Genomic DNA, 25,814 nt, shown 5'->3' with positions numbered 1-25,814 from the left:
GTATAGCAAACTGGAAAGATTAGCAGCTTGGGATCAGATGGATCTCATTATAAATCATTTAAGGCTTAGGAAAGAAACTTGGATATTGTGACTGTAAAGATGGCGAGTTTGAGACCCTGGTACAATGACTGATTTGATATGATAAAAAGTTGTGACTTGGACTAAGAGAACAAGAAATAGCACTTTGGCTACTTAAAGTGCTCTACTTACTGGAAAAGAAGTCTGTAGCTAGTTTAGATTTTCATGTGGATCTAACAAATCCCATCAGTCCACCAGCTGTTCAAAATGATACTATAGGGATTAATATCCAGACTATATAAAGAACTCCTACAACTCAACAACAAAAATCCTGAATAACCCAATTTGAAAATGGGCAAAGGATCTGAATAGATATTTCCCCACAGATGATATATAAATGGTCAATAAGCATATGAAAAGATGCTCAACATCACCGATCATTAGGGAAATGCAAATCAAAACCACAATGAGATCTCACCTCACTGTTAGGACAGCTACTATCAAAAAATAATACAAAACAGAAAATAAGAAGTGTTGGTGAGGATGCGGAGAAATAGGAACCCTGTGCACTGCTGGTGGGAATGTAAAATGATGCAGCCACTCTGGACACCGTATGGAGGTTCCTCAACAAACTAAAGAGAGAATTACCATATGATCCAGCAATCCCACTTCTGGGCATATATCCAAAAGAATATGGATAGATCTTGAAGAATCTATAGGACCTCAAAGAGATATTCGCACCCATGTTCATAACAACACTACTCACAATAGCCAAGAGGTGGAAGCAACCCAAGTGTCCACCGATAGATGAATGGATAAACAAAATATGGTGTATATATATACAATGGAATATTCTTTAGCCTTAAAAAGGAAGGAAATCCTATTTCATGCTATAACTTGGATGAACCTTGAAGACATTATGCTAAGAGAAATAAGCCAGTTACAAAAGGACAAATATTGTATGATTCCACTTATATGAGGTACCTAGAGTAGTCAAATTTAGAGACACAGAAAGTAGAATGGCGGTTGCCAGGGGCTGGGAGAAGGAGGGAATGAGAAGGAGTTATTTAGTGGGTACTGACTTTCAGTTTTACAAGATGAGAAACTCTGGACATTGGTTGTACAACAATGTGAGTATACTTAACAGTACTGAACTCATTACTTAGAAATGGTTAAGATGGCACATTTTATGTTGTGTTATTGACCACAATTGAAAAAAAAAACAGAGACACTAGAATGCTAAGCTCCTTCACTCTTCCCTCAACTACAAGATTTGGTAAGGTAGTATAAGCTGAAAAAGAAAAGTGTGGATATGTGAGGTTTACTTACATAGCTGTTTTTGAAAATCGACATTAAGTATAGTTCACAATGTCCAGGAAATTGAGACCATTTAACTCTAACATCACTGCCTTTTAAAAGCATCAAGGGGGGCTGGCCTGGTGGCGTAGTGGTTGACTTCACGCATTCCGCTTCAGCGGCCTGGGGTTCGCCAGTTCGGATCCTGGGCGCAGACCTACTCACCACTCATCAAGCCATGCTGAGGTGGCGTCCCACATAGAAGAGCTACAACACTACAACTATGATACACAACTATGTACTGGGGCTTTGGGGAGAAAAAAGAAAAAGAGGAAGAGTGGCAACAGATGTTAGCACAGGGCCCACCTTCCTCAAAAAAATAAATAAAAATAAATAAATAAAAGCATCAGGCACAGACGTGCAGTGCAATCCCGGTTTTTGCTCCAAGGTGCACAGCTTCTAGCAACACAAAACCTGTGTGTCTAGCTAATCCTCACATTAGACGTAAGTGATTTTTAAATGATCTATACAGGAATTCTACTTACATGGATTACTATGAGAAAATAAATATACATGCATATGTGAAAACATATTCCTGTATGTGTCTGTTGTATATGCGGTTTGTAATCATGTATTTTTAAGCTTTTAAGAGTCTATTAAAACATTTACTACAGTTCTGGAATAGACTGCATGTCACGGAATTAAAGAAAAATGAAAGATACCCCACCACACACACGTACGCACTGACCACACACAGGCACAGCCTCACACACACTCTGGAAAGGGTTCAGTCCCTGGGCTCCTCTGCGGCGCTGGGCTGGCGTGCGGGTGGGGGAGCGTGACCACCTGCGGGTACCTACCGTCTCTGCGTCGCCGTAGAAGGCGGCCAGGTCCAGGGGAGTGCGGCCGTTCTTGTCCGTCTGGTCTATCTCGGCTCCTTCCTCAACCAGAAACTGGACCACTGCCCTGTGACCTTTCAGACAAGCCCAGCTTAACGCTGACAGACCCTCTTTGTCCACAGAAGAAAGGGCGGCACCTGATAGAAAAGCCCATTCACAGAACGTGAACTCCGGGAGACAAAGCCCAGACACAACCCTCACACCGCCAACCCCCAGCCGGAACGGTGGCAATCTGGCGCTGTGAAATTCGAAGCCGGCCGGCAAACGGTCAGCACTGTTGAAGCTGAGTAATGGGTACGTGGGCTGCATTACCTAGTCGCCCAACTTGTGTGCACGTTAGAAAATCTCCATGACAAAAAGACTATTGAACTTCGAATCAGAAAGTATTGAATGGGTCTGCCAAAGCTCTTTTCTTTGTCCACCTAAAGAAACCTAAGCAGGCCAGACAGTGCTGCTACCTTTTGAAAGGAGAAATTCCACGGTGCTCAAGTGCCCTTCACAAGCAGCCACCATGAGGGGCGTCCGGCCCTGCTTGTCACTTAGGTTCACATCACAGCCGTGTTCCAACAGCAATCTAACGATCTGAAAGAAACACTCGAAATTACAATCTCCCTGCTGTATTTTAAATTACGTTCTCTATACCCAGGCAGGATTTTTCCACCTTTAAAGGTAGTAAAAGAACTCTCCTCTTTTAAAAAGTCCTCTGATTTGTGTAATCCGCGGGGCCTATAAAATCTTCCTATTGTATTCCTTTGAAGAGAATCTTCTTCCAAATATATACTCTTTTTAACATGCCCAATTTATTACTATATCTATAAAACATGCACATTCCAGGCAGAAACAGTAATTTGGAGGAGGGGGTTGCCAATCACAATCAAGTAATGACCACACAGCCACAACAAGGCATACGGGATAACTGAGCAGAATGAAAGGGGTCATGGGTAATGGTATGGGTCCCCAGGCTGGCACTGAAGCTATGTTTCTGTAGAAGGGCACAGGGCAGGGGAAGGGAGTGCAGGGAAACATTCACCCACCACACCCCCACGCAATCTGCTTTTCTAAGACTCGGGGCTTGGTGGATGGCTTGACCTTCACAGTGCGCAATTTTTAGCAAAGCTTCCTGGAGGAGATTCTCAGTCTCAGGACCATGCCTTTAAGTAGGACATGGTGATGAGGTTGGAGAATAAAAACAAGAAACCAGAGCGGCGTCTCATGTAACTGCCATCCAGGGGGATGGCTTTATCCAGGGTAGTCCAGAGCCTCTCTCTCTGACATGATATTTGTTCTATTGCCACAGCAACAGAAGGTGGCATATTTCCATTGTTTTCTTGTTCTTGACACACTAACAAATGCTTTCTAAACTTCCCCATGACTTAGGAAACAGACCAGGAGAGAGGATTAGCCAGGGCATCATGTAGAAGCCATGAGGGTGGCAGGCAATGGATGGTACAATCCAAGCTCTTAGAAATGAAAGAAGAAAAGCCCAAATCTTGGTGGGGGTCACTCTTAGCTCCTACCAGTGGAGCTATCAGGAATCAGGAGGGACATGATTCCATGATGTAAACTTGGGTCTAGAAAATTCTTCCTTTAATGGACACGGTAAGATCCATATATTTGTCGTTTTTGTGTAATCTGGTGCCAGGCATGGGGTAGATACATGGCCACTGTTTACAAAATGAAGGAATAAATGACTGAACCACTGCTCTTAAGGATCCCCTGCTCCCTTGAATTAAAGGCAAGAACATGTCATTCCTAGTAAAAAAAAATCAGCCTGCGTCCCAGTGCTGGGCCAGAGGGAAAATGTGTCCTTTACCAAAGAGCACCACAGATGGGTTGAGCAAATGGGTTACATAATCACAACAACAACAGACAGGTTACAACAAGTCTTCTTTTATCATGATGGGGTCCACCCACTCCATTTCCCCGCCCCAGTTAAAAGGAAGCAGCTGTGGGTCTCTGACCTGGTTACCAGCCTTGCTCATGGTTACCAGCCCACATGGCTGACTGTGCTGGCCTGTCAAATGTTTGCCTTTATCAAGTAGTACTGACAGCACAAGCAGAAGCCAAGAACATGAAAAAGACAGACAGGGCCCAGAGGAGCCACGGGTGGGCCCAGGGGAGACAGGCAAGAGTGAACTCTATCCTCACTCTCATTGTTTCTTTCCTTTTTTTTTTTTTTTTTTTGGTGAGGAAGATCAGCCCTGAGCTAACATCCGATGCCAATCCTCTTCTTTTTTTCTGAGGAAGATTGGCCCTGGGCTAACATCCGTGCCCATCTTCCTCTACTTTATATGGGACACCGCCACTGCATGGCTTGACAAGCGGTGCGTCGGTGTGCGCCCAGGATCCGAACCTGTGAACCCTTGGGCCGCCGCAGCAGAGTGTGCGCACTTAACCGCTGTGCCACCGGGCCGGCCCCTCTCATTGTTTCTGAAGCATCCAGGGGCCCATGGGTACCTGCCAATGCCCCTGGCGTGCTGCACAAAACAAAGGTGGGACCCCTCTCCTGTTAGTCCGAGACACGGCAGCTCCGTGCTCCAGCAGCAGCTCGCAGACCTCCAGCTTCCCTCGTCCGGCAGCGGCAGTCAGGGCTAAAGGAAAGTCACAGGGAAGGAGGAGGGTGTTAGTATGTGGAGGCTAAAGGTGGTCACAGATTCTCTGACACTCCTGCCATTGACACAAAGGGGTCTATATGTCCAACTCCTCTTGAATCTGGGTGGGCTATGTGACAGTTTGACCAACAGAACACAGTGGAAATGATGCTATGCCAGTGTCTGGGCCCAGGTCCTGACTGGGCCCAGGTCCTGAGATGGGCAACTTCCATTTTCACAGACACTCATTCTTGGAACCCAGATGCCATGTGTGAGCAAGCCCAAGCAGCCTGTGGTGAGGCCCACAGGGAGAAGAACTGAGGCCTGTGCACGGTTGACAGTCCCAGATGAGCTCTCAGCAGCCAGCCAACAACAAACTGCCAACCATGTACGTGCGCAATTCTGGAAATGGAGCCCCAGGCTGAGTCAAGCCACACCAGCTAAAGCTGTGTGAGCAGAGGTGAGCCACCCCTACCGAGTCTGGCTCAATTTGTCGAGTCAGGAGCCCCTAAGTTTTCGTTTTATTGTTTTATTACTATTATTTTTCATAGCAAGAGAAAACCAGAATATAGTGCAACACGAGCACAGAGATCAGTATTATTGTCCAGTCTGGCCTCTTACCCTAGAGTCATAAATTTCACTCAACAAGAACTAATAATTACCGAGGGAGTCAAGAGCGGATCACATCATTCCTGCCTTTACGGAGCTTAGAATCTCTGAAACAAGTTAAGATTCAGGATTAAGAATGTCAAGAAAGCAAGAAAGGGGGATCGGATTGTAGAGGGCCCTGAGCGCTCAGGCGAACAGCCCAGTGTGGTCCTGGAGGCAGTGAGCCGCCGGCTGGTAGCGGTGGTGCTGGGGGGAGGGGTGGGCAGCCAAGGATAAAATGACATGAAGGGAAAGAGAACATAGAACAGGGTTCTCACGATGCCCTCACATCAGTGACCATGCCTCCCACCCCAAGATGTGATTCTTAATGGCGGGTTAAAAAGAAGGGTTAGTTAGAAGAGGGGCCTCTGCTACACCATGTGATCATCGTCTAGAGGAAAGGACAGTAGTAGGTTGTGGGGACAATCCCAGGCCAGGACGACAAGCTTTCAGTCAACAAGAGGACAGGAAGGGGCTGAGGGCGGGGGATGGAGATACCTCAGGAGGGAGCACCTACAACACCAAGGAGGAGGAAGGAGAGGGTCGAGTGGGATGCTGCGGCTCTGTTCCTGCCTGTGACAACCTCGTTTTTAAATATAGCCTCACACCTACGCATTTCCAATTTCCAGAACAGACCAAGCATTACTACAAATCAGTACACCATATCAGTATGAAAATGGGTAAAACACAAGAATAGGCCCTTCACGAGGTGAAGTCCAAATGCCAACGAAATTTGAAAAGTGCCCAACCTCATTAGTAACCCAAGTCATTGAGAAACGGATGTGCAACGACGGAACACTTGCATGCTGCAGGTGGGAGTGAAGACTGGGGGACCCGCTCTGGAAAACAGCCTGATCCCACTGAGTAAAGCTGAAGACACACACATCCTACCACCCCGCAACCCCCCAGAAGACGGGCGCCTGGAGGTGCCCTTGGAGAGCACTGAGAGACGTGTGCAACCATGCTCAGAGCAGCCCCAAACTGGACACAACCCAGATGGCCATCAACAGTAGAACAAATTGTGATACAGTCAAACAATGGAACACCATACAGCAATGACAATAACACTACGCAGCTAAAGGCAACACAAGGGGTCATCTCACAAACTTAATATGAATTCAAAGAAACAAAGCACAAAAGGACACACGGGGTGACTGTTCACACATAGTTCAGAAACAGCACTGCTGCAGTGGTCTCAGAAGAGACCAATCTGTGGACCTCCTTTAGGAAGCGAGGGGCCTGGCTCAGTTGCGACTCCCTAGTTCTACGTCCTACTCTCCTGGGCACCTAAGACCAGGGGAGCCAAGGATTCAGGAATGCGGCTTTCCACATGCACATCTAGGTCTCTCTGTCCTCTTCAGACCCCCTCTCAGGACAGACAGCTGTACTTACTCTAACTTCCAGTCAGCTTGGCCATGGTTTAACCCCCAGGAGCCACACACACAAAACGATATAAACCTGGGCCTGATCTCCCTGTGACGAAGGGCAGTTCTTCCCAGGAACAAAGAAGTCTCTACTGACTGTACCCAGGGACACAGTGCAGGGTGGCCGGTGAATTCACCTCTTCCCATGTCACAGAGGCACCCACATCTGCCCCACAGATCACCTGAGCACTGCTTCTATCTTGGGGGATGGTAATTATATCGGTTTTTATATCAGATGCACTGGAGTGGAGGTGGGGGTCCCCTTACTCAAAATGTTTGAAAACTAGTGTCCAATGCAATCCTGCCTGTACAGGGAAGTCCAAACCAGCAGGTCCTGCAGCCCAGGCACATCTATCACAGTCCGTTCCTGCCACGATGTTAATGTCAACGAGTCCCAAATAACATGGGCCTTGGGCTACTTCTATATACATCATCCGGATGGATCTGAACACCACCCCTGTGCATGGTGCGTGAGATGGAAGATCCGGGAAGTGAGCCACTACCTGGACCTGCTGCTCCTCTGCGACCTTCCTCCAGTTAGAAATCTCCTCCTCTTCCCTGTCCTCTGGTTGTAGCTGACTACAGCAAGGAAAGAATGAATGACGGAACACACACACACACACACACACACACGCACGCACGCTGCCGGCAGGGGCATGGCCAGCATGTATGCAGGACACACACACACACACACGCTGCCGGCAGGGGCATGGCCAGCATGTATGCAGGACACCATGGACAGGAGAGAACTCAGGGCTCTTCCATTTGATGAGGTCTGAAGCAGCCGATCCACCATGACATTCCATTCTCTTTTATTCGGTAAACAGGTTTTGCTGTATTACAAACGGGGCCTTTAAATCAGGAAGTCTGCTGCAGCTGCTGCTGAATTTTTGCAACAGCAGCACATCAGGAATGACGGCCCAGCACTAAAAATAGGGCCGTGTGTTTTACGGAGACGCCAGAGAAGCCAGAAGTCGGAGCAGCTGACAAGCGGGAGAGAGCGCCACCCCAGGCCTGGTGACAGGGTTGGATCCCTTCTCCTGTTCCTTTACAGCCTGAGCGCCTGTGCATTTGGTGACAAACTTCCTTTTGAGGTGATACAGCACCTGCGAGCACAGGCTGGAGGAGTCTCAGAGAGTCTGCTCAGGCCTAACAAGGGCCACATTCTGCACACAAATTCTCAACGAGGCTCTCACTTTCGGGGGCGATGCCGATAAACAACAGGACCTGTGTTTTCCTTTTTTCACTCAGATTGAATATTTTTGGCCGCATCACTCAGGACCCCTGAGGCCAGGGTGTATCTCAAGTTTCAGCAGCCACAAAATACCATATTCGGAAACAAGCGAGACTGGAGAATAGCCAGCTACATGCTTAAACAAACAAATCACTGGCAAAACCCTGCTCAGGAATTCCAACTATTCTGCTGAAAAGGCCGACCTCTGAGCTGACCACCAGACTCTAATGAGGGTCACTGCACTCTGCCTGGCCAGAAGAAAAGAAGGGAGGGACCAGGCCTGAGAAGAGACCGCCCCAGCAGCGGGGCAGGCCTCGTCTTCCTGACAACGAAATTCAAAGATGAAGGAGAAAACACTTGGTGTGAAATGGAAACTCTAAAATCAACGTGAACACATGGCACTTTTTAGGACTCAAACTGGACACAATTTCTCTTACTTGCAAAATCCTTAACAAAATGGCATGTTCGTAATTAAATTCCCATGAAAGTATATATCATTTTCTGGCGATTCTGAATAATTTTAACTCACCAATACTGTCCTCTGTCTTCAGAGCATGAGTAGATTTGTCACAGCAGACGTTTATTTTAAGAAAACCCAATTAACGCTCGACAATATGAACTTATTGAAAACAACAGTGAAGTATGGTTCTTTGTAAAATGGATCGTTTGCAGGAATCTTTTACATATTAAACTTCTCTGGGCTAAGATTTGATTGACAAAAACTCAGCTCTCAACCTGAGGAACACAGTCATTCCATAAACAGGGCTGTTGATAACATTTTATGACAGATCTGTCACTCAAACACACAGGGATGTGCTACCTGGGCACAGGATGGCCGGCTTGAGGCTATAACAATGGATCGTTATCCCCCCCTCATATGCTTCTGTCCCCAGTTTAGAGGCTTTCAGAGAAGGGTGACAGGTCAGTGCACAGAGGCAGTTCCCTGCTTCCAGACAGCGACCTTTTCGTACATTGCACACTGATGACCCAAACCAGCCTCCAAGGCCGGAGCAGAGCACATTAGCAAACAGTCTGCCACTGAGAGGGCACTTCCTCCTGGCTAAGATGGTTGAGTGAGTGAGGGGGGCAAAGTGGCCCAGCTTTGCTTGTCTACTTGTGCTTAGCTGTGCAATTCTTTCCTAATATATTGGCTTTTCCCATCTTTTATAAAAATGAGTGGAAAATGAAAAAAGTGAAAGTTCCAATATTAATAGTAAGCAGCAGGGTTCTCAGAAATGTCATCTAGTTGGGACCAGGATGGAAACCATTAGATGTGACAAGGGCCGTGATGTTTGAACCTCAACTGGAGGCTCGCTGGACAAATCGCACTCAACTGTAAAGGCAAACAGAAGTAAAAAGGGCACATGGAATGCTGGAAAATTCTCAGCTCTTTTATCTAAAAGGTAAAATGTAATTAGAGATTTTATGATTTTTTTTTAAACTCTTTGGGAATGGCAGCCCCTTCCCCTTCACTTTCTAACGACTGACATTTTAAGCTAAAGCAGAGGCTGACCGCGGCCTGGGTTTCGCTTTGTTGCCATTGGGTCTGGGCTGGGCTATCACACTGAGGCCTCTGAGAGGCTGGACCCAAAGTCCTGACTGAATGAAAGTACCACCTCTCCCCACCGTCGCCCCCCAATAACAGGCATCACCCCCTCCTCCACCTTCTAGGAATAGGGCTAAGATTTATAAAAGCCAAATCTCACAGCCTCGCTTTGTTAGGCATTTCCTTCCGTTGTTGAGGGAGGGGAGGGTTTCCGTTAGAAGAACAAACTTCCTAATAGCTATAAATTCTTCATCTCCACAAAGACCAGGCAGACATTTGATCTAACCCTCCACAATGTAAAGGATAAAATGAAACACAATAAAGACTGCTCTTACTGAAAAATGTCATTGCCCTGGGAGATGAACCCCCGAGAAGCCTCCAGACGCCCAGCCCTGACTGAAGCCCGTGCTGGGAGGGGCACAGCTGCTCAGCGACCTTATGACGGGAAGCCAGCACTGCCCAAATGCTCTCTAAATTTACCAAGTGTTGTCTGGAACACCTTCCTTGTTATTCTGACCCTCCTCATTGTTCTCCTTTTGGCAGAAGTCTCCCAGGAGGGCCTGCAGCGGCAGGCCGGGCCGGGGTCAAGGACAGGGAACCTGTGTTACTAGACAACAGGGAGCAACTAAGCATCACGTAAAGATGTCACCTCCCCCACATCAGCCCACCTCCCAACGAGCTCCCTATGAGAGGTTAAAGCAGGGCAGAAACCAAATCCGAGGCACCAGGACACCCTGACAGGTTACAAGTTCTCCTGTACAAACACGCTGTCAGTCTCCAGGCACAGATTAAAGATTAAAAACAGGAACCTCAAATTGCCAAGGAATTCTTCAAAGAAATGAAATGTGTAACTGTCCCTAAACAGCACTTCCTGTGTGACCAAAATTCTTTTCTATCCTTCATCTCCATAAAGTAATTGCAAAGTAAGATTCTATCACTTAAGCATTCATTTCAATATCTATCAAGACCAAATGTATAGCATAAATTAATATATTACAATAATAATATTAACAATCAACTGATCACCACCCTGGCAGCATATTACATCTATCAAACACACACAACTGCCGAGCTCTGCGCAAAATATGATGGGGGAGTTCTTATATAATCTTGAAAGGAATCCTTTGAATTAGATGATTATTATGTCCATTTTATTGAAGTGAAGGAATTGAGTCACAAGAGTGACATCATTTGCCCCAAATCATGAAGCCAATCAGTGTCAGTCAGGAATTAAACCCAAGCAGCTGAATGAATCTGGAGCCATGCTCCCAGTCAAAATAGGAAGATCCTGACACATTATAATAATATACGATAACACTTGTAAAGTGCTCCCTACATGACGCTCATGGCCCTTCAAATTCATAAATTCACTTAATATACAACTAACTTCTATGAGGCAAGTACCTCTCATCCTGGTTTTACAGATGAGGAAAACAAGACCCAGAGAAGTTAAACAACTTGCCTAAGGTCAAACAGCTAGTGGGAGGCAGGGATAGGATTTGAAGTCAGGGAGTCGGGCTGGAATCTGAGTTCTTAACTCCCATGCTGTTGCCTCCAGGAAATCTCCTTTTAAAATATATAAATAATCAAACAGACCATGAATTTTTATTTTGGAACAACAGTACCCAAAAACATTTTTCTTCTCCCAAAGAACTGTTAAGCTTTCTCCCAAGGACAGTAAGAATAATCTACAATGACCATGTTCCCTTCTAACTCTGGGCACATGGCATCCTAGGCCAAAACAGTAGTCACCCCCTGAACATTCAGGGCATGATGGCAGGAATATCTGTGCTATTCCTCGTGTCTTATTCCTGACACTATTTTTTTCCTATTCTCACGTATATTATTTCAAATAAGCCTCTTCAAATCCTTTGAGAAGTAATGCATGCTATAAATAACGTAAATTCAATTTAAAAACAATTTCCTAAAACTTGGACAACATAAATCACATTTCATACAGACTTTGTTCTGAAAATCTATCAGAAGATCGCAGCTTTGAACAGCTGTCACTTCTAAAGTGTGCTGAGAATGCTCACATTTTTGATAGATCCTCTTACACACCAAATTATTTAAAGCATGTCTAATGTGCCACTCTTCCTTCTCTCCTTAAAGGGCTGAGCATGTGCTGAGGGGCACGAAGTTATGTGCAGGACTCCACGTGGGGGGTCAGTGTAAAAAGAGGGTGTTTTCACAAAACCATTCTACACAAGTTCACGTCTGGTCTCAAAAGAGAAAAGAAAGAAAGAATCCAAATATCATTTCAAGAAGAATATGAAAGAATCGATTATGATTTTCTGTGGAAACATACACGAACCATGTGCAATCCTAGGAGTGACTAACTGAAAGAACAAGCCACACAGCGTTTGTAGGTAAAGAAGCTCTGAGCTACCAACATGCAGATGAGTACAGTCATGCGCTGCATAATGACATTTCGGTCAACGACAAACTACATATACGACAGTGTCCCATAAGATCAGTACTATACAGCCTAGGTGTGTGGTAGGCTACACCACCTACGTCTGTGTAAGTACACTCTACAATGTTCGCACAACGATGAAATCGCCTAACAACGCATTTCTCAGAACGAATCCCCGTTGTTAAGCCACGCACGACTGTACAAGTTTTTATGTCGAAAGCAGAAGTTTGCTGTTGTTTTTTTTAAATGCATAGGAAGAAACCACTCATAGAATGATGAACTCGATGTACAGCAAAAGCAACATGATAAAGGTGGTGAAGAGAGTTCTGGTAAGTGGTCAAGCTACCAGTCCATTTGTGCTGGAGATGCACACTGTGGGTTTTCCACATGCCCCACTCCTTGCCCCTCACCTACCCTGTAGGGCAGGGACACACAGGTCAGCTGATTTCTGCTGCCTTCTCAGCAGAGAGGAGTGGTCTCCAGAACACTCATGTCAGGGGCAAACCCCTGGCATCTGCTAGAGCAGGAAGGGGACATCCCCTTAGTTCTTACCCCCAAATCTCCCTCTACTGTAGGGTGACTCCCACACCCATTTCCTTCCTTCCAGAGCCTGGGTTACTCCCTCCCCCAGTGTCCTACATTACCCCACTTTGTCCCTCCTCTTACAGGGTCTTGATTACCCCACCCTTTCCCCTCCTTTCAGGGTCTTGAGTTACTCTCTCTCCCATACTCTCCAGGGTTCTGGGTTACCACCTCCCCCAAGCACCCAGGATCCTGGATTATTACCCCTCTCCATCCTGGATTATCCCCTCCTTCACACCCTCTAGGGTTCTGGGTTACCACTCTTTCATGCTTTTATGCCAAGGACAATCAAGAACTTCTACCCTTGTTTGAAACGACAGAAACCTGGATTTCCGTCCACTAGTCTTACTGCACTTTCCTAAAACAAACACTAGCAGAGGAAGGAATGCCTTGACAAGGATTTTCCAACAACAGTACCAGTGAGATCCTCAGGACTCCAAAACATCGAATATCTTGGGTATACAACAGCAAGTCACTTAGCTTTTCTCAACAGGATACATTTAGCAAATTCTTTAACACAAATTCTCCACATGCCCCAACAAGCAATGGACAAATGCTTTTCCTCCCAGTCTCTCACCTGAAATTCTGCCCTGAGATGTACATACATACGTGAATGCCAAATTCACTCCAGTAAGTTTTAAATTTACTTTAAATTATTACCAAATAATAGTCCTCCTCTTTCCAAAAGATGTAAGGAAAAAAATCAGATGAACAGAGGGTCATTTTTAAACCAACAATAATGCATCCTGTTCCTGGGGTGCATGCACCGTGTTCTGGGGCAGCCCTGGGTGTGACAAGCTCAGCTGTCTATGGCCTGCAGTTGTGGTCCCCCTGCAACTGAGAGCTGAAGGACACCTCACCCCCAGGAGGACAGGCAGAGCCACAGACTGGGAAATTAAAGCAGTTCCATGGAGACAAGAGGGAAACTTGTAAAACATCAAGGATGAAATACAACACGTTACTCAGCTTCACGGCCCAGTGAGCAAACAGGTGCTAGGACCCCCTCCCCCAAAACTGGCCTGGAAACACCCCCACCCCAGCTGGCAGGGCCAGGCCTCAGACTCAAGGTCCAGCGGTAGCCAGGTCCTATCCAGAATTCGAGAATAGTGAATTATGGTTAGCAGACATGCTGAACTAATCTGCTTCAATGTGCTACGAAAAGGGAAGGCTGTGTAGCTACATAACCTACTCAATTCACAGTGGAGAAAATTCAGCCCTTCCTAGAAATAGAGGCAAACAAGGTGTTTTTAACAGCTTTGGCAATAAAAAACATAGTATTTACAACAACTAAACTTCTTCGGAAAGTATTTACTGACTAAAGTATTTTACCAACTAAAATAGCCTGGACAACATAAAAGAAGACTTTACACGAAAGATATCAGACAGACTTCTAACGACCTCTGATGGGGCACGCATTAGTACTATGAAAGGAACTGCAAAGTGACTCAAGGAGTCGGGGGTGGGGAGGCGCTGCTTATAAGACAGGCAAACTTGCACGTAAAATGGCAAATGCTGAAACAGAAGGGCCTCTATTCCCCCAGAAAGAACGAGAAGTCCTGGCCAGAAACAGACAGCAGGCCCACAGGCTCGAGAGTTGCCTGGAGTTTGGAAACACAGCTCCTCTGACAATTCATAACAGCATGAGCCTACCAATTAAGCATCTCGGATCATCTTGGGCTGATTCACATCAAACACTGACAGGGCAAGTCACTCAGGTAGGTTGGGACTTTGTGGGACCAGCACCTACTTGTCAAGGCTGTGGAATGCCCGAAACAGAGATAACACAAGCATCTGATGGGCTCTGGTCCTGTTTCAGGCTGCCCAAAACCACGGGACCAAAATTGTCCCCCAAATCCGTGACTGTCACGGAGCAAAGGGCCTCGGCTGCCTCGAGGGCAGAGCTGCTGGGTGAGACACCAGCAAGCCCAGCCCTCCGAGCCTTCTTCTGACAGTCCCACTACTTCTCCACCGGAGTGACTGTCACACTAGTTCATTGGAGCAAGCACGAGGAGAAGTGCTTAAGAGCTACAGGACTACCACTGGATATCCGAAGGGCTGGATCTAAACATTAAACAGACACAAAAAGCCAATGGCCCCAGATGCTGGGGAAAAAGGAGACTTAACATAAATTAAGCTCTTCTTTCTCTAAAACCAGTAGACAGATTCTGAAAGTTTTCTAAAAGCTGTGGGTTTACTGCAATAAACCCCCAAACTAAACAGTTACCATTTTAGATAATGTCTTAAAAATCTATTATACTTTCTTGTCTCTTTAAACCCAAGATAGGAACCAGCCCCTTTTGTGATGACGTTTGGTGACTCCGGGTCATCAGCAGGGAGATGCTCAGGGTACTGAAAGCGCCCGACTGCCCCTACTCCTGCCATTCCCACATGGACTGGCCTGAGTGCTGAGGGACCTCACGTGAGTCTGCCTTTCCTGTGCTCCCTCCCCTCTGGCTGTCGGCTGTCATCACCTCTCACCGATGATGTGCTGCTTCCACTCAGCAACAGGCACGAAAACCACACTTTTGCAAAGTAAAGTAGATACACTGGGGTTGCAAGGGTCTCTCCTGGCAGAAAAGTGGAGAAGAACTTTGTGCATGGATTTAGCTCCCCCACTTCTGGAATGTGGTTGAGACAGCAGAGATGTGCTCCAAACAGGGTGCATTGCTGCACGGAAGACAACGGGCCCTTCAAAGACAGGCAGGTCAGCCAAAAACAGACCAAAGAGACCCTGCCTTGTAAAGGCTCATATTTTAAAGCCAAGCTTTTCACAGTTAAATCTATACTGAACAGACTTGTAAGCATCATTCATACAAAGCTTCCCGTTGTTCCGTCATCTTCTCACATCCCAGACAGGATCACTCTCAGGATCCTACCCTCAAGCTGTGGCTGGAGACAGACAAGCTCCATTCTAGAGTGTTTTAGACACAAAGCACCACTGACCACACCCAGGAATGAGGAACAAACAAAACCAGGAAGCAAAACAATTGCTTTCACTTCCCCGAATCTGCAGCAATTAGAAACAGTGCACACAGCAGGTGCAGCCGCACAGGATGGGGAACCGCCAGGGTGCTGCTTGGTGAGAACAAGGAATACAAGGTGACCATCCACTTGTGCTATCATTTTCAGGGCCTCCTGTTCCAGAAGGCATTTGGGATCAGGTAGCGTGGACCCTATGGGCCGAATCCCAAACACAGACCTCACCATCTGGGCGATGCAGTAGAGATTTGTGCAAAGCCCCAAATTTGCAGATGTTCCCTCATCTAAAACTTCCTCTGCAAGATTTCAATATATTCCTCTGACAACCACAGACCTGGACGTTAGGAAGCTTTGGGGTAGTAGATGTTGGTGGTCCTTTTTGAAGGGACACAGGAGGAAGGTACGAGATAGAAAAATGCAGAGAAGCAAGATTGGTTTTATTGACACGCAGTCCACAAAGCCACCGGGGCCCAATAAGCCTGAGACATAGTGTTTAGCTTTCTCTTAGTTTAAATTAAAAAAAAAAAAAGTCTCTCATACTCTTGGCTGATGAAATTCACCCTACTGCCTGCTGAGGAAGGGTGTGAGCTGCTTCTCAGGCTGCAAAGTGGTCTGGAAAGGGCTGAACCACTACTCATCTTTCTGTTAAGACTGGTGGGAAGGCTGTTGCTTCTCTTACATGTCTCTTTAGCCAACAACCTAGCAGATTCTCAAGGAGGGTGACAGAGGGTTATGGAAATTCAGGACTGGTCATCACTGGACAAAACAGACTGCTCACCCAGAGCCCTCAAATGCAGGCCTTCTCTGGATTTTTCTTCCTGAAAGAAAAATCATCTTCAGTATGAAAGGTTGGCGATTCCCATGTCAGCTAAGTGCGTGCCATTACTATCACTAACACTAACACGTGCCATCATCATGGGCACCTCTCATTATGTCACTATAAGTTGGGCACTTTACACAGCTTTTCCGTGGTTCTCCATTTGTCCTGAAGCCATGAGTCACCTGAAACAACCTGGGATGCCTGTTAAGAAAACAGAGTCCTGGGCTCACCCTGGACCTAATGAATCAGAATTTCTGGGCACAAGTGCCCCTGGGGTTCTTATCACTGGGTATATTTGTGCAAGATTGCCTCATCTCATTCAGTCTTCACCATGATCTAGAAAGCAGGTACTATTCACCTAATTTGACAAGGAGGCAAAGTAACTTGTCCAAAGTTAATAAACTAGGCAATGAAAGCGCAGACCTTCTGGCTAAGCCCAAAGCAAAGTCATGCACTGACCTACTTGGCCACACTGCTGCCCACAACACAACATGGAAGTCGATGGAAACTTCTTTCACCAAATATAAAGTAACCTGTACTATTTAAATGGGTGGGGGAAAGACTCCCATAAAGAATTAAGGGCAATATTTAAATCTACACATTTAGCCCCAAGCATAATCCAACCCCATTTGCGGTGCTGCGCGCTACCTAGAACCAGAGGCCATGCCACCTCCTCCCACAGCACCACAACTAGCACTGGTGGCATGGCGGCAGCCCTGGAGGGAGGGCGCCAGGAGGCTGCGAGGTGCAGGCCGGCTCTCCCCACCAGGAAACTCTCTGAGGCTTTGCCTAAGTATGAGTTAGCTGATAAACTCGACACACTACCATTTGGCTTGTTAGGAAAGAAGCATTTGGAAATAAATCTGTGCAAGAGAAATGGAAGTGATATACACGATACACACGCATAGGACACAGCTTGGAAATGCATATTAAACACTCTTGGTTACACCTATTAAACAACTACTTATAACTTAAAGTCTTATACTTCCAGTACCAATTCAGTCGAATGGAAAATTTCAAAGTAGCATTATCTATACTAATCTGACAAGTAACCAACTCAGATGTTTGTTAAGACGTACTCACCTCAGGGTTCCTTCCCACACTACAGTTAACACCCATACCACACACCAATGGAAATGGACTTGTAGCTTGTATTTGTATTTTAAGTTGGCCCATGAGGCCAGAGTCTACTCTCATTGCATCAGGCAGGCCACAGCCTTCCTTGCTGAGCACCTTTGATTCACGTGAACGCAGGGCTGGAAGTTCCTGCCTTGCTCACTCTGCCCGGTTCACAGGGAGACCAGGTTGGTTAGGATACGGGAAAGCTCTGCAAAGCAGAAACCATCACCTTATTTAGGTATCTCTAGCTAACATTCACCAGATGCACAGGAACTGCGAATCTAATTCAAAATGATTCAAATTTTATAATCTTCTAGAAAAGTTTTACTACTCGTTTGGGAAGTTTTTTAAAAGCTCTAAACTTCAAATGCCTCGTGATAAAATAACAATAGGATTACATGCATCTCAAGCCATTCTTAAGACAATTAGGCCAAAATGGAGGCTAAAACATCAAGAAAGCTGGCCCAGACTACAAGCAGTGGAACCATAATTACCTGTTTCTCCCCACAGCGTGTCGGTGCCATTGACATCTGTTTCATGTTCCTTTTCCAGTCTCAGCAAGCACTGGACCACCTGTCAGAAGTGGCAAGGTGATTTAATGAGATCTCATAGCCATATGTGCTTATTATACCCCACATATCAAAGGAGAGAGTGTGTTGTTTTTTAACCACGGTTACCTGAGGCTGCACAAGAAGAGAAAATATAATGAAAACCATTTTCAAGCATAATTCATATGCTATTCACACTTTCACTTTGAGAAGAATAAAAAAAAAAATCTCAGTGCATTTCAGCAACATCGTTCAGGATTACTAGGTACTCGGAATTCTAATGAATTCCAACATGACCCAAATATGCCAGCCTAATCAACAAAGGACATGGGAGATCATACAAGGTGCAGTTTCTGCATAAATCGCCAGAAAATGGTGAATCCATTTCTTCATAAATACAGAAAACAAGGTGATGTACACCTTTTCAATAAAATAAAATAAATAGTACTGTCCAGATGATTTTCTACTGACAGCATTACTCTTTTCCCTACGGGAATCTTTTCCGTCAAAGAGGAGGTTGCGTCACAGGTATGGAGGCAAGAGTGCTGGCTCATGGGGAAAGGGAATTATCTGAGCCCCAAACCAGAGCCAACAGCAGCAACAGGAGAGCTCAACAGAGCCGTTTTCCAGTCTCCCAATCCACACCCTTTGTGGTAGGCTGAGTAATGGCTCCATAATATGTCCACATCCTCATTCCAGAAACCTGTGAACATTATCTTAGTTGGCAAGAGGGAATTTGCAGATATGAATACGAATCTTGAAATGAGATGACTATCCTGAATTACCCAGGTGTACGTCTCACATACACCTGACATAATCACAACTGTCCTCGCCAGAGGGACAGGAGGAACCAGGGGCAGAGGAAGGAGGAGATGGGATGACAGAAGCATAGGTTAAAGCGATGCACTCTGAAGATAGAGGGAGAGGCCACAAGCTAAGGAATATAGGTGGCTTCTAGAAGCTAGAAAAAATCAAGGAAACATGCTCCTCTAGAGTCTCTGGAAGGAACACTGGCTTCCTGACACCTTAATTTTTAGCTTTCTGACCTCCAGAACCTATGAGAACAGGTGTGTGTTGTTTTAAGCCACCAGAGTTTGTGGTCACTTGTTACAACAGCATTAAGAAACGAACACACCCTTCAAGTCTCTTGGTGAATGAATCCTGCCCTTTTCCGTGAAACAGTTACCAGCTGTGCTGGGGTTGCTTCTGACAGCATTCCTCCCAGCCAGCTTTAAAACAAGGTGAGTTTAACACGAGTTGAGACAAAGGTCATTGTCCTCCCTACGATGATTTTTTCACACTCTGGACCCACTCAGATTTGGGGAACAGTTAAAAAAGGAAAAACATCTACACTTTCTGATATGTGTATTTAACATGCTCTGTGTGTATCTATATAAATGGGTATTTAAAAAACATTTATAGTTTTATTTTAAAGGAACCATAATAAACCCATTACATGGCAACACAACATATTTTTATGAAATGTGTATTTTTTTATGAAACGAGTATTTTTTCCAAAACTAAAACATATACGTAAGTTGACTGGCATTGTTTCATATTTTTGTAAATCTCTTATGTCTGTCTTAAGAGAAGACAGCTACATTCTCTTACACGTTTCTGCATTCAACTTGTTGCAATATATCGTGTTGGCTGAAGCACTGTATGTGTATATTTTTAACATTTTAAATGCCCTAAATTAGCCAGTCAGCAGTGCATGTATACGTGTACATATGTCTGCCCTTGTGTTTTAAATGCCAAAAGGCAGCCAGCCAGCCAGCTCTGCACCCAAATTTACTTTAAGTCATTGTGGGGAAGAATCTTACCAAATACCAGCAACTCTATTTGCTTGAAGATAATACAGAGTGAGAAATACACGGAAGAGAGTGGGTAAAATATTACTAAATTCACAGACACATGGGTCAGGAGATGACAATTAAATCTTCACTCTGAGAATTACCGACAGCTACCAGAAACAAGTGCTCTATTTAACTACTGCAGTAAATCTTCTTTCAGTGCGGAAACTGTGAATGACAAGCATTCTTACATGCTCTCAGAGGACTGAAGCTCTATTTTTAAAAATCCTTCACATACTCAAGAACAATTTTAGAATTAGGATTCCATGTGACTATTTTTAAAAGATCACGAGGACAAAAGAATGAATCAAAGGTAAAAAAAAAAAAAAAAAAGTGTAAGACAGCAGTGCCAGAGGGTAAAAGCAGAACAGGGCAGGAAGAGAGAGACCAAGGAGCGCAGAGAACGAACCTTAAGGAAAGGCTCCACGTGGAAACGGCCTGCCCCCATCGCGAGAGCGCATGCGCGCCAGAAACTGTGGGCTCTCCGGGTTTTCACTCATGGATGGGGTGATGCCAACAGAAGATTGTTACACGTGGTCAAACCAACTGCTATTTCTTGAAATCCTCACTTTTTTTCATTCCTTCAGTGCATCACAGGCTTAGCAACTCAGAAGGTGATTGGCAAAAGCACCGATCCACTGGGCTACAGCTTCTAGGTTCCCAAGAAGGGACCTCCCAGCCCCCACTCACCGAGCTGTGGCCCATGCTGGCGGCCGCTGTCAGCGCCTGCTGCAGGGCTTGGCTCTTCCTCAGTGCCCCCGGCTGGGGAGGCCCCGCCGACCACTCACAGGTCAGCAGGTACCGGAGAATGTCGCCGTGGCCCCTCAGTGCGCTGTGGACCAGTGCGCACTGGCCTTTCTTATCCAAGTGGTCCACCTGGGAGGCAGGAACAGAAGGTCACAGTTTAGTATTACCTCTCTGAGAACAATGGGGCACCACAAATGCCGTGTGCAAACCCCACCCCCCTGCAGAGACAGGTGGGGTTCACATTCCAACGCGTCTTTCTGGAGAGCACCGAATCTTGGCTTAAATTACTTGGTCCTCATAAACGCACCCACCATTCCAGGCCTCGGGCTCCCTTTGCAGATATAGCGATCACAGGCACCTGCCTCACTCCCTGTGTCTCTCCAGCAAACGACTGGGAGCTCTAAGCTCTCTGGGGAGGACACGTGATGACACAAACCAAAACCTCAGCCAAAGCCCGATGCTTCCCAACTTCGGTGGCCTGAGTGGAGCATTCTAAATCTGCTGTGATGAGCTATAATTTGGGGGAATAGAGCAGTTCTTTAGTTACTGAGCCAGAGGAGCCAGCAAAAGGGAGGGACCTAGAATACCCATCTCTGAACAAGGAAGGGCAGGAAGGGACTCTGAGTGGCATCTGATTGGGGAAGGAGGCCGCTTGTAGGCAGGCGACCTGGGACAACAGTATGTAAAGTGTGTCCACAAAGACAGGAAGGCCAGCTAGCTACAAAGCTGGATGTCTCCGAGTGCTGTGTACCACGTAAAAGTCTAAGAGGCAGCAGACAAGGCGTCATTCCCTGTCTAAACCTGGGAATCCTGGGCTAGAAGAAGAGCTCAGGGTCCAGCCTCACCTTGCTTGCAAATTTGGGGGATGCTCTGTACCCCCACCCAGAGGCTTTGCAAGAGCCACCTACATAACCCCCGCCCTCCTCCTACAGAGCTTTCAGCTGGGATTGGGAGGGGCCTGCTAGCCTGTGAATGAAGCAAAGCCACAATGTGGGTGTGGAAATGGAGGCAGGGCGACGTGCACTGATGCACCCGCTGGAAGGCTTATCTGCAGTATTTCCCTGCTCCCACAAGCTCAAGTTCCCCCATTCCAAATGCTGTATTTTTAGAGAAAAACCAAAAAGCCTCCCACATTTACTAAAAGCTTAAGGTCTTTTTGTTGAACCTTAAATATCCTAATTAACTATCAAGACAAATAGAGATTTATTCTATTCTTTTTTTTAAGACACACCCCCCAGACCATGAAGTTCTGATAGTAACCTAAATGGTTTACTGTGAGCTTGGCACTGTTCTTATTTAATCTATTAACATTGATAGTCCTAGAGCCACTTGTTTAACAATATACCGTTACTTCATATTAATGTTAATATATTGATTTATTTAATGTTCACACAACAGCCCTGTGGTAGATACTGGTATTATGCCCATCTTACAGATGAGAAGCCTGAGGCACACAGGCTCGACAACTTGCCCAACGTCCTAGCTCGCAGTTGGAGAAATGAGGATTCTGATCCGTTTAGCTCCTGCAGCCATGTGCTTAAGCACATGGCTTCTAAGACCCATAGAACTCATTTTATTGTTTTAAAAAAAGACACGAAACAAAATGGGATAAGATGTAGAGATGGAAGAAAAAAATCAAACATTTAAAATCTTTTCAACCAATCCATTGCTGTGTTAAATTCTGTGATAAGTTTTAGGTCACCACTTGCAGGCTTTTGAAAGGACAGCCCTACTCATGATGTTGGTGGCCAGGAGTCTCCCTGGTACCCTGCCTCCCCCTGGGCAATAATTAAGCAGAATAAGAACTTATGAGCAAAACACACAGCCCCTCTCTCTCCAAAGCTATACCCTTGAGCACCCACGTCAGACAACATCACACAGCGACCAGCGCCTGCAACTCCACCCTTTCCGTTTATGTGGCGATTTCTGTTCATTGCAGTTCAACAAAGTAGAGACTAAAGAGAGACTGGCCCAGCTGATGATAATTCTAGCAAGGATATGATGACACTCCCCACACCCTGCCCATCAGGGGAAGGCTGCTGCTTACCCTCGCCCCCTTCTTGGCCAGCAGACACACCAGCTCCATGTGGCCGGCAGCTGCCGCATAGCAGAGGGCGGTCATGCCGTTCTCTGACATTCCATCCAGGCAGGCGCCAAATTCCAGGAGCAGAGTGACCACTTCCTCGTGGCCAAGGTGAGACTGGACGCACAGGATCGGGGCGTTATTTAACACTTCTGTCCTGTAGTTCACGTTGGCCCCTCCCAAAATCAGGAGACGGCTCACCTGTTGGATAATATCCCCCAACAAGATTAATTTCTCACATCAATGTCAGTCACAACAACATTTGTGGAGAGGGGTAGTATCCTCATTTTAATCCAGTGGTTCTCAAACTCGAGCGTGTACCAGTATTACCTGAGAATGCACTGAAAATGCACATTCTCGGTGGTGGAAATCTAAAATGGCAGAGCTGTTATGGAAAACAGTGAGGAGGTGTTTCAAGATCCAGCAATCCCCCTTCTGAGTATATATCCAAAGGAAATGAAATCAGATCTTGAAGAGATATCTGCACTGCCACGTTCAGTGCAGCTCTCTTCACAATAGCCAAGGGATGGAAGCAAACGAAAATGTCCGTCGACTGATGAATGGATAAACAAAAGTGGTATGTACATACAATGGAATATTATTCAGCCTTTAAAAGGAAGGAAATCCTATCACATGTTACAACATGGATGAAACTTGAGGACATTATGCAAAGTGAAATAAGCCAGTCACAAAAAGACAAATATTGTATGATACCACTCACATGAGGTACCCAGAGTAGCCAAATTCAAAGAGACAGAAAGTGGAATGGTGGTTGCCAGGGGCTGGGAGAAGAGAACAGGAACATGAGAGTTGTTTAATTGAGTACAGAGTTTTAGTTTTACGAGATGAAAAAGTTCTGGAGAGCCACTGCACAATAATGTGAGAGTAAAGATGGGGCCGGCCCAGTGGTGTAGTGGTTAAGTTTTCGTGCTCTGCTTCAGGAGCCCGGGGTTCGCAGGTTCGGATCCTGGGTGTGGACCACAAACCACTTATCAAGCCATGCTGTGGCAGGTGTCCCACATATAAAGTAGAGGAAGATGGGCATGCATGTTAGCCCAGGGCCAATCTTCCTCAGCAAAAATAGGAAGATTGGCAACAGATCTTAGCTCAGGGCTAATCTTCCTGACAAAAAAAAAAAAAAAGTTAAGATGGTAAATTTTATGTGTTTTTTTTTTTTAACCAAAATTAAAAAAATTTTAAGTCCGTTCTCAGGTCCCACCCCTGGATTTCTGTTTCAGTAGGCCTGGAGTGGGGCCTGAGAATGTGCTTTTTTAACAAGTTTCCAGGTGATACTATCTAGGGACCACATTTTGAAAGATCATTGTTTAATCTAAATAAAAATAGAAAATTCATTTTTCTGACAACGAAATAATAATCACAGGATTAAATAATTAACAGTGAGATAACAAGCCAAAAGTAACTGCAGATACTCTTTCCTTCACAAAGAAGTGTACCTAAAATAAAAGCAGAACACATGAAAATGTTCATGAGTTCCTGGGATTGTCAGCAGCACAAGACTCCTAGAAAATAATCTGCTTTTCCTACTAATTACAACATCTACCACCCACTAACTCCTTGGATCCAGACATCAGTGGAAGTTTTTTATCCATAGACTTTAAAATAAAATCACTGAATACTTCATGCAAAGTTTAGCTATACTAATATCTTCTTCAAATCTACAGATCATTGAAAAACTGACACTCCTTTAACACCTATTAAGATGCCCACAGCGCTTCTTCAAACAGTTCCCTTCAGTGGTCCCGACCAGCATCACTCACCCCCGACCGACCCTGGCCGGCCCCCAGGGTGCCCACTAGGTGTGAAAACCACAGAGACTGTTCACTTATTTGACTAGAGACACATGGGATCATTAAAAGATACAGAAAGACAATAGGCATATAAAATTCAAAGTATTTCAATATGTGTCCACAAGAGTAGCTGACAGAATATTTACCAACTGACAGATATTTACAAGCTGATAGAAATTAATATTACTAGGTGGTGAGGCCACAACTCAGCACAGTGAGGCAGCATACGGATGCAACACAAGGGTAAAATCTGAGGAGGTCTTGGTTGCTACTGAAGCTTGATTCCCACGTGATCCAGCCCTCCAGTCTCCTCTCTGACCTCCTCTCCCAGCACCCTTCCCCTCACTTCCCCCACTACAGCCACGCTGGGTCTAACGCTTGTCCTGCAATGATGGCCAGCAGGCCCCATGTCCTGGCCTTTACTCTTATAGTTCCCTCTGCCAGGAATACCCTTCCCATAGACACAGATGACAAAAGATCACTTCCTTTAGGCCTCTGCTCCGACGCCAGGACACCAGAGGATGCCCCCAAACCATATGGACTACTCCCCCATGCACACACAGGTCCATGCACACACCCACACATCAACTCTAAGCACTCTCCATCCCTTCCACACGCTCCATTTTCCAGCTTAGCCCACTGCACCAGACGCTGGCTGTAAGACAGAAGTTCACAGAGAAGAAAGGCAAACAAAGGCCCTCCACGGACAGGATGGCCCACGCGTCAGATCCTGCCCACCTCTAGGACCTTCTCAAGTGCTGAGAAGGCCCCTTGCGCCAGCACCCACCCCATCATGGTTTGCACCCATCAGAGGGACCATCTTTTAGCCCCACCCAGGGCAGCACCAGCCTCCTGCTGCCAACCAGCACTTGTGTATGGAAAGGCAGAGCACACACGGACTAGAAATCAGAAAAGGTGTCCCTGTCCTAACACTGACATGTAACGCATGACCCTGGGCAAACAACCTAATCCCTGCCGAGCCTGCTCCACAAATCTACATGGGTTCGCTCTTAAAAACAACAGCAGACTCAAATATGATTCAAAAGTATTTTAAAATTGTAAGTGCTAAACAAAAGTAAGGGTTTTTCAGAAAATTATTTCCCTTGAGTAACTACCATTAGAATGGAAAGAACAGGATAACGCTAGTGAAATTTCATCAAGGCCTACGAAATCGGTTCTTAGAAAGAGAAGTACAGAAGAACC

General features: G+C 45.8%; 1 protein-coding gene across 11 annotated transcripts in view; it reads right to left on the bottom strand.

The window, feature by feature from the left end:
- TANC1 (tetratricopeptide repeat, ankyrin repeat and coiled-coil containing 1) overlaps positions 1 to 25,814 on the bottom strand; it is a 230,335-nt gene that overhangs the window by 8,947 nt on the left and 195,574 nt on the right. For all 11 annotated transcript variants that reach the window (XM_087435249.1, XM_014785939.2, XM_014785940.2 and 8 more), the window contains 6 exons: positions 22,768 to 23,004; positions 20,664 to 20,849; positions 18,067 to 18,145; positions 4,671 to 4,804; positions 2,672 to 2,795; positions 2,175 to 2,350 (listed from right to left, as the gene is read on the bottom strand). In XM_087435249.1, the coding sequence (XP_087291375.1) occupies positions 2,175 to 2,350; positions 2,672 to 2,795; positions 4,671 to 4,804; positions 18,067 to 18,145; positions 20,664 to 20,849; positions 22,768 to 23,004 (936 nt within the window). The remainder of the gene's footprint in view (positions 1 to 2,174; positions 2,351 to 2,671; positions 2,796 to 4,670; positions 4,805 to 18,066; positions 18,146 to 20,663; positions 20,850 to 22,767; positions 23,005 to 25,814) is intronic.

This window comes from Ceratotherium simum, chromosome 9, assembly GCF_057802395.1.
Source record: "Ceratotherium simum simum isolate JZ-2026a chromosome 9, ASM5780239v1, whole genome shotgun sequence".
NCBI lineage: Eukaryota > Metazoa > Chordata > Mammalia > Perissodactyla > Rhinocerotidae > Ceratotherium > Ceratotherium simum.
Note: the sequence above shows the minus strand (reverse complement) of the source record. Positions and strands in the feature narration are given on the sequence as shown.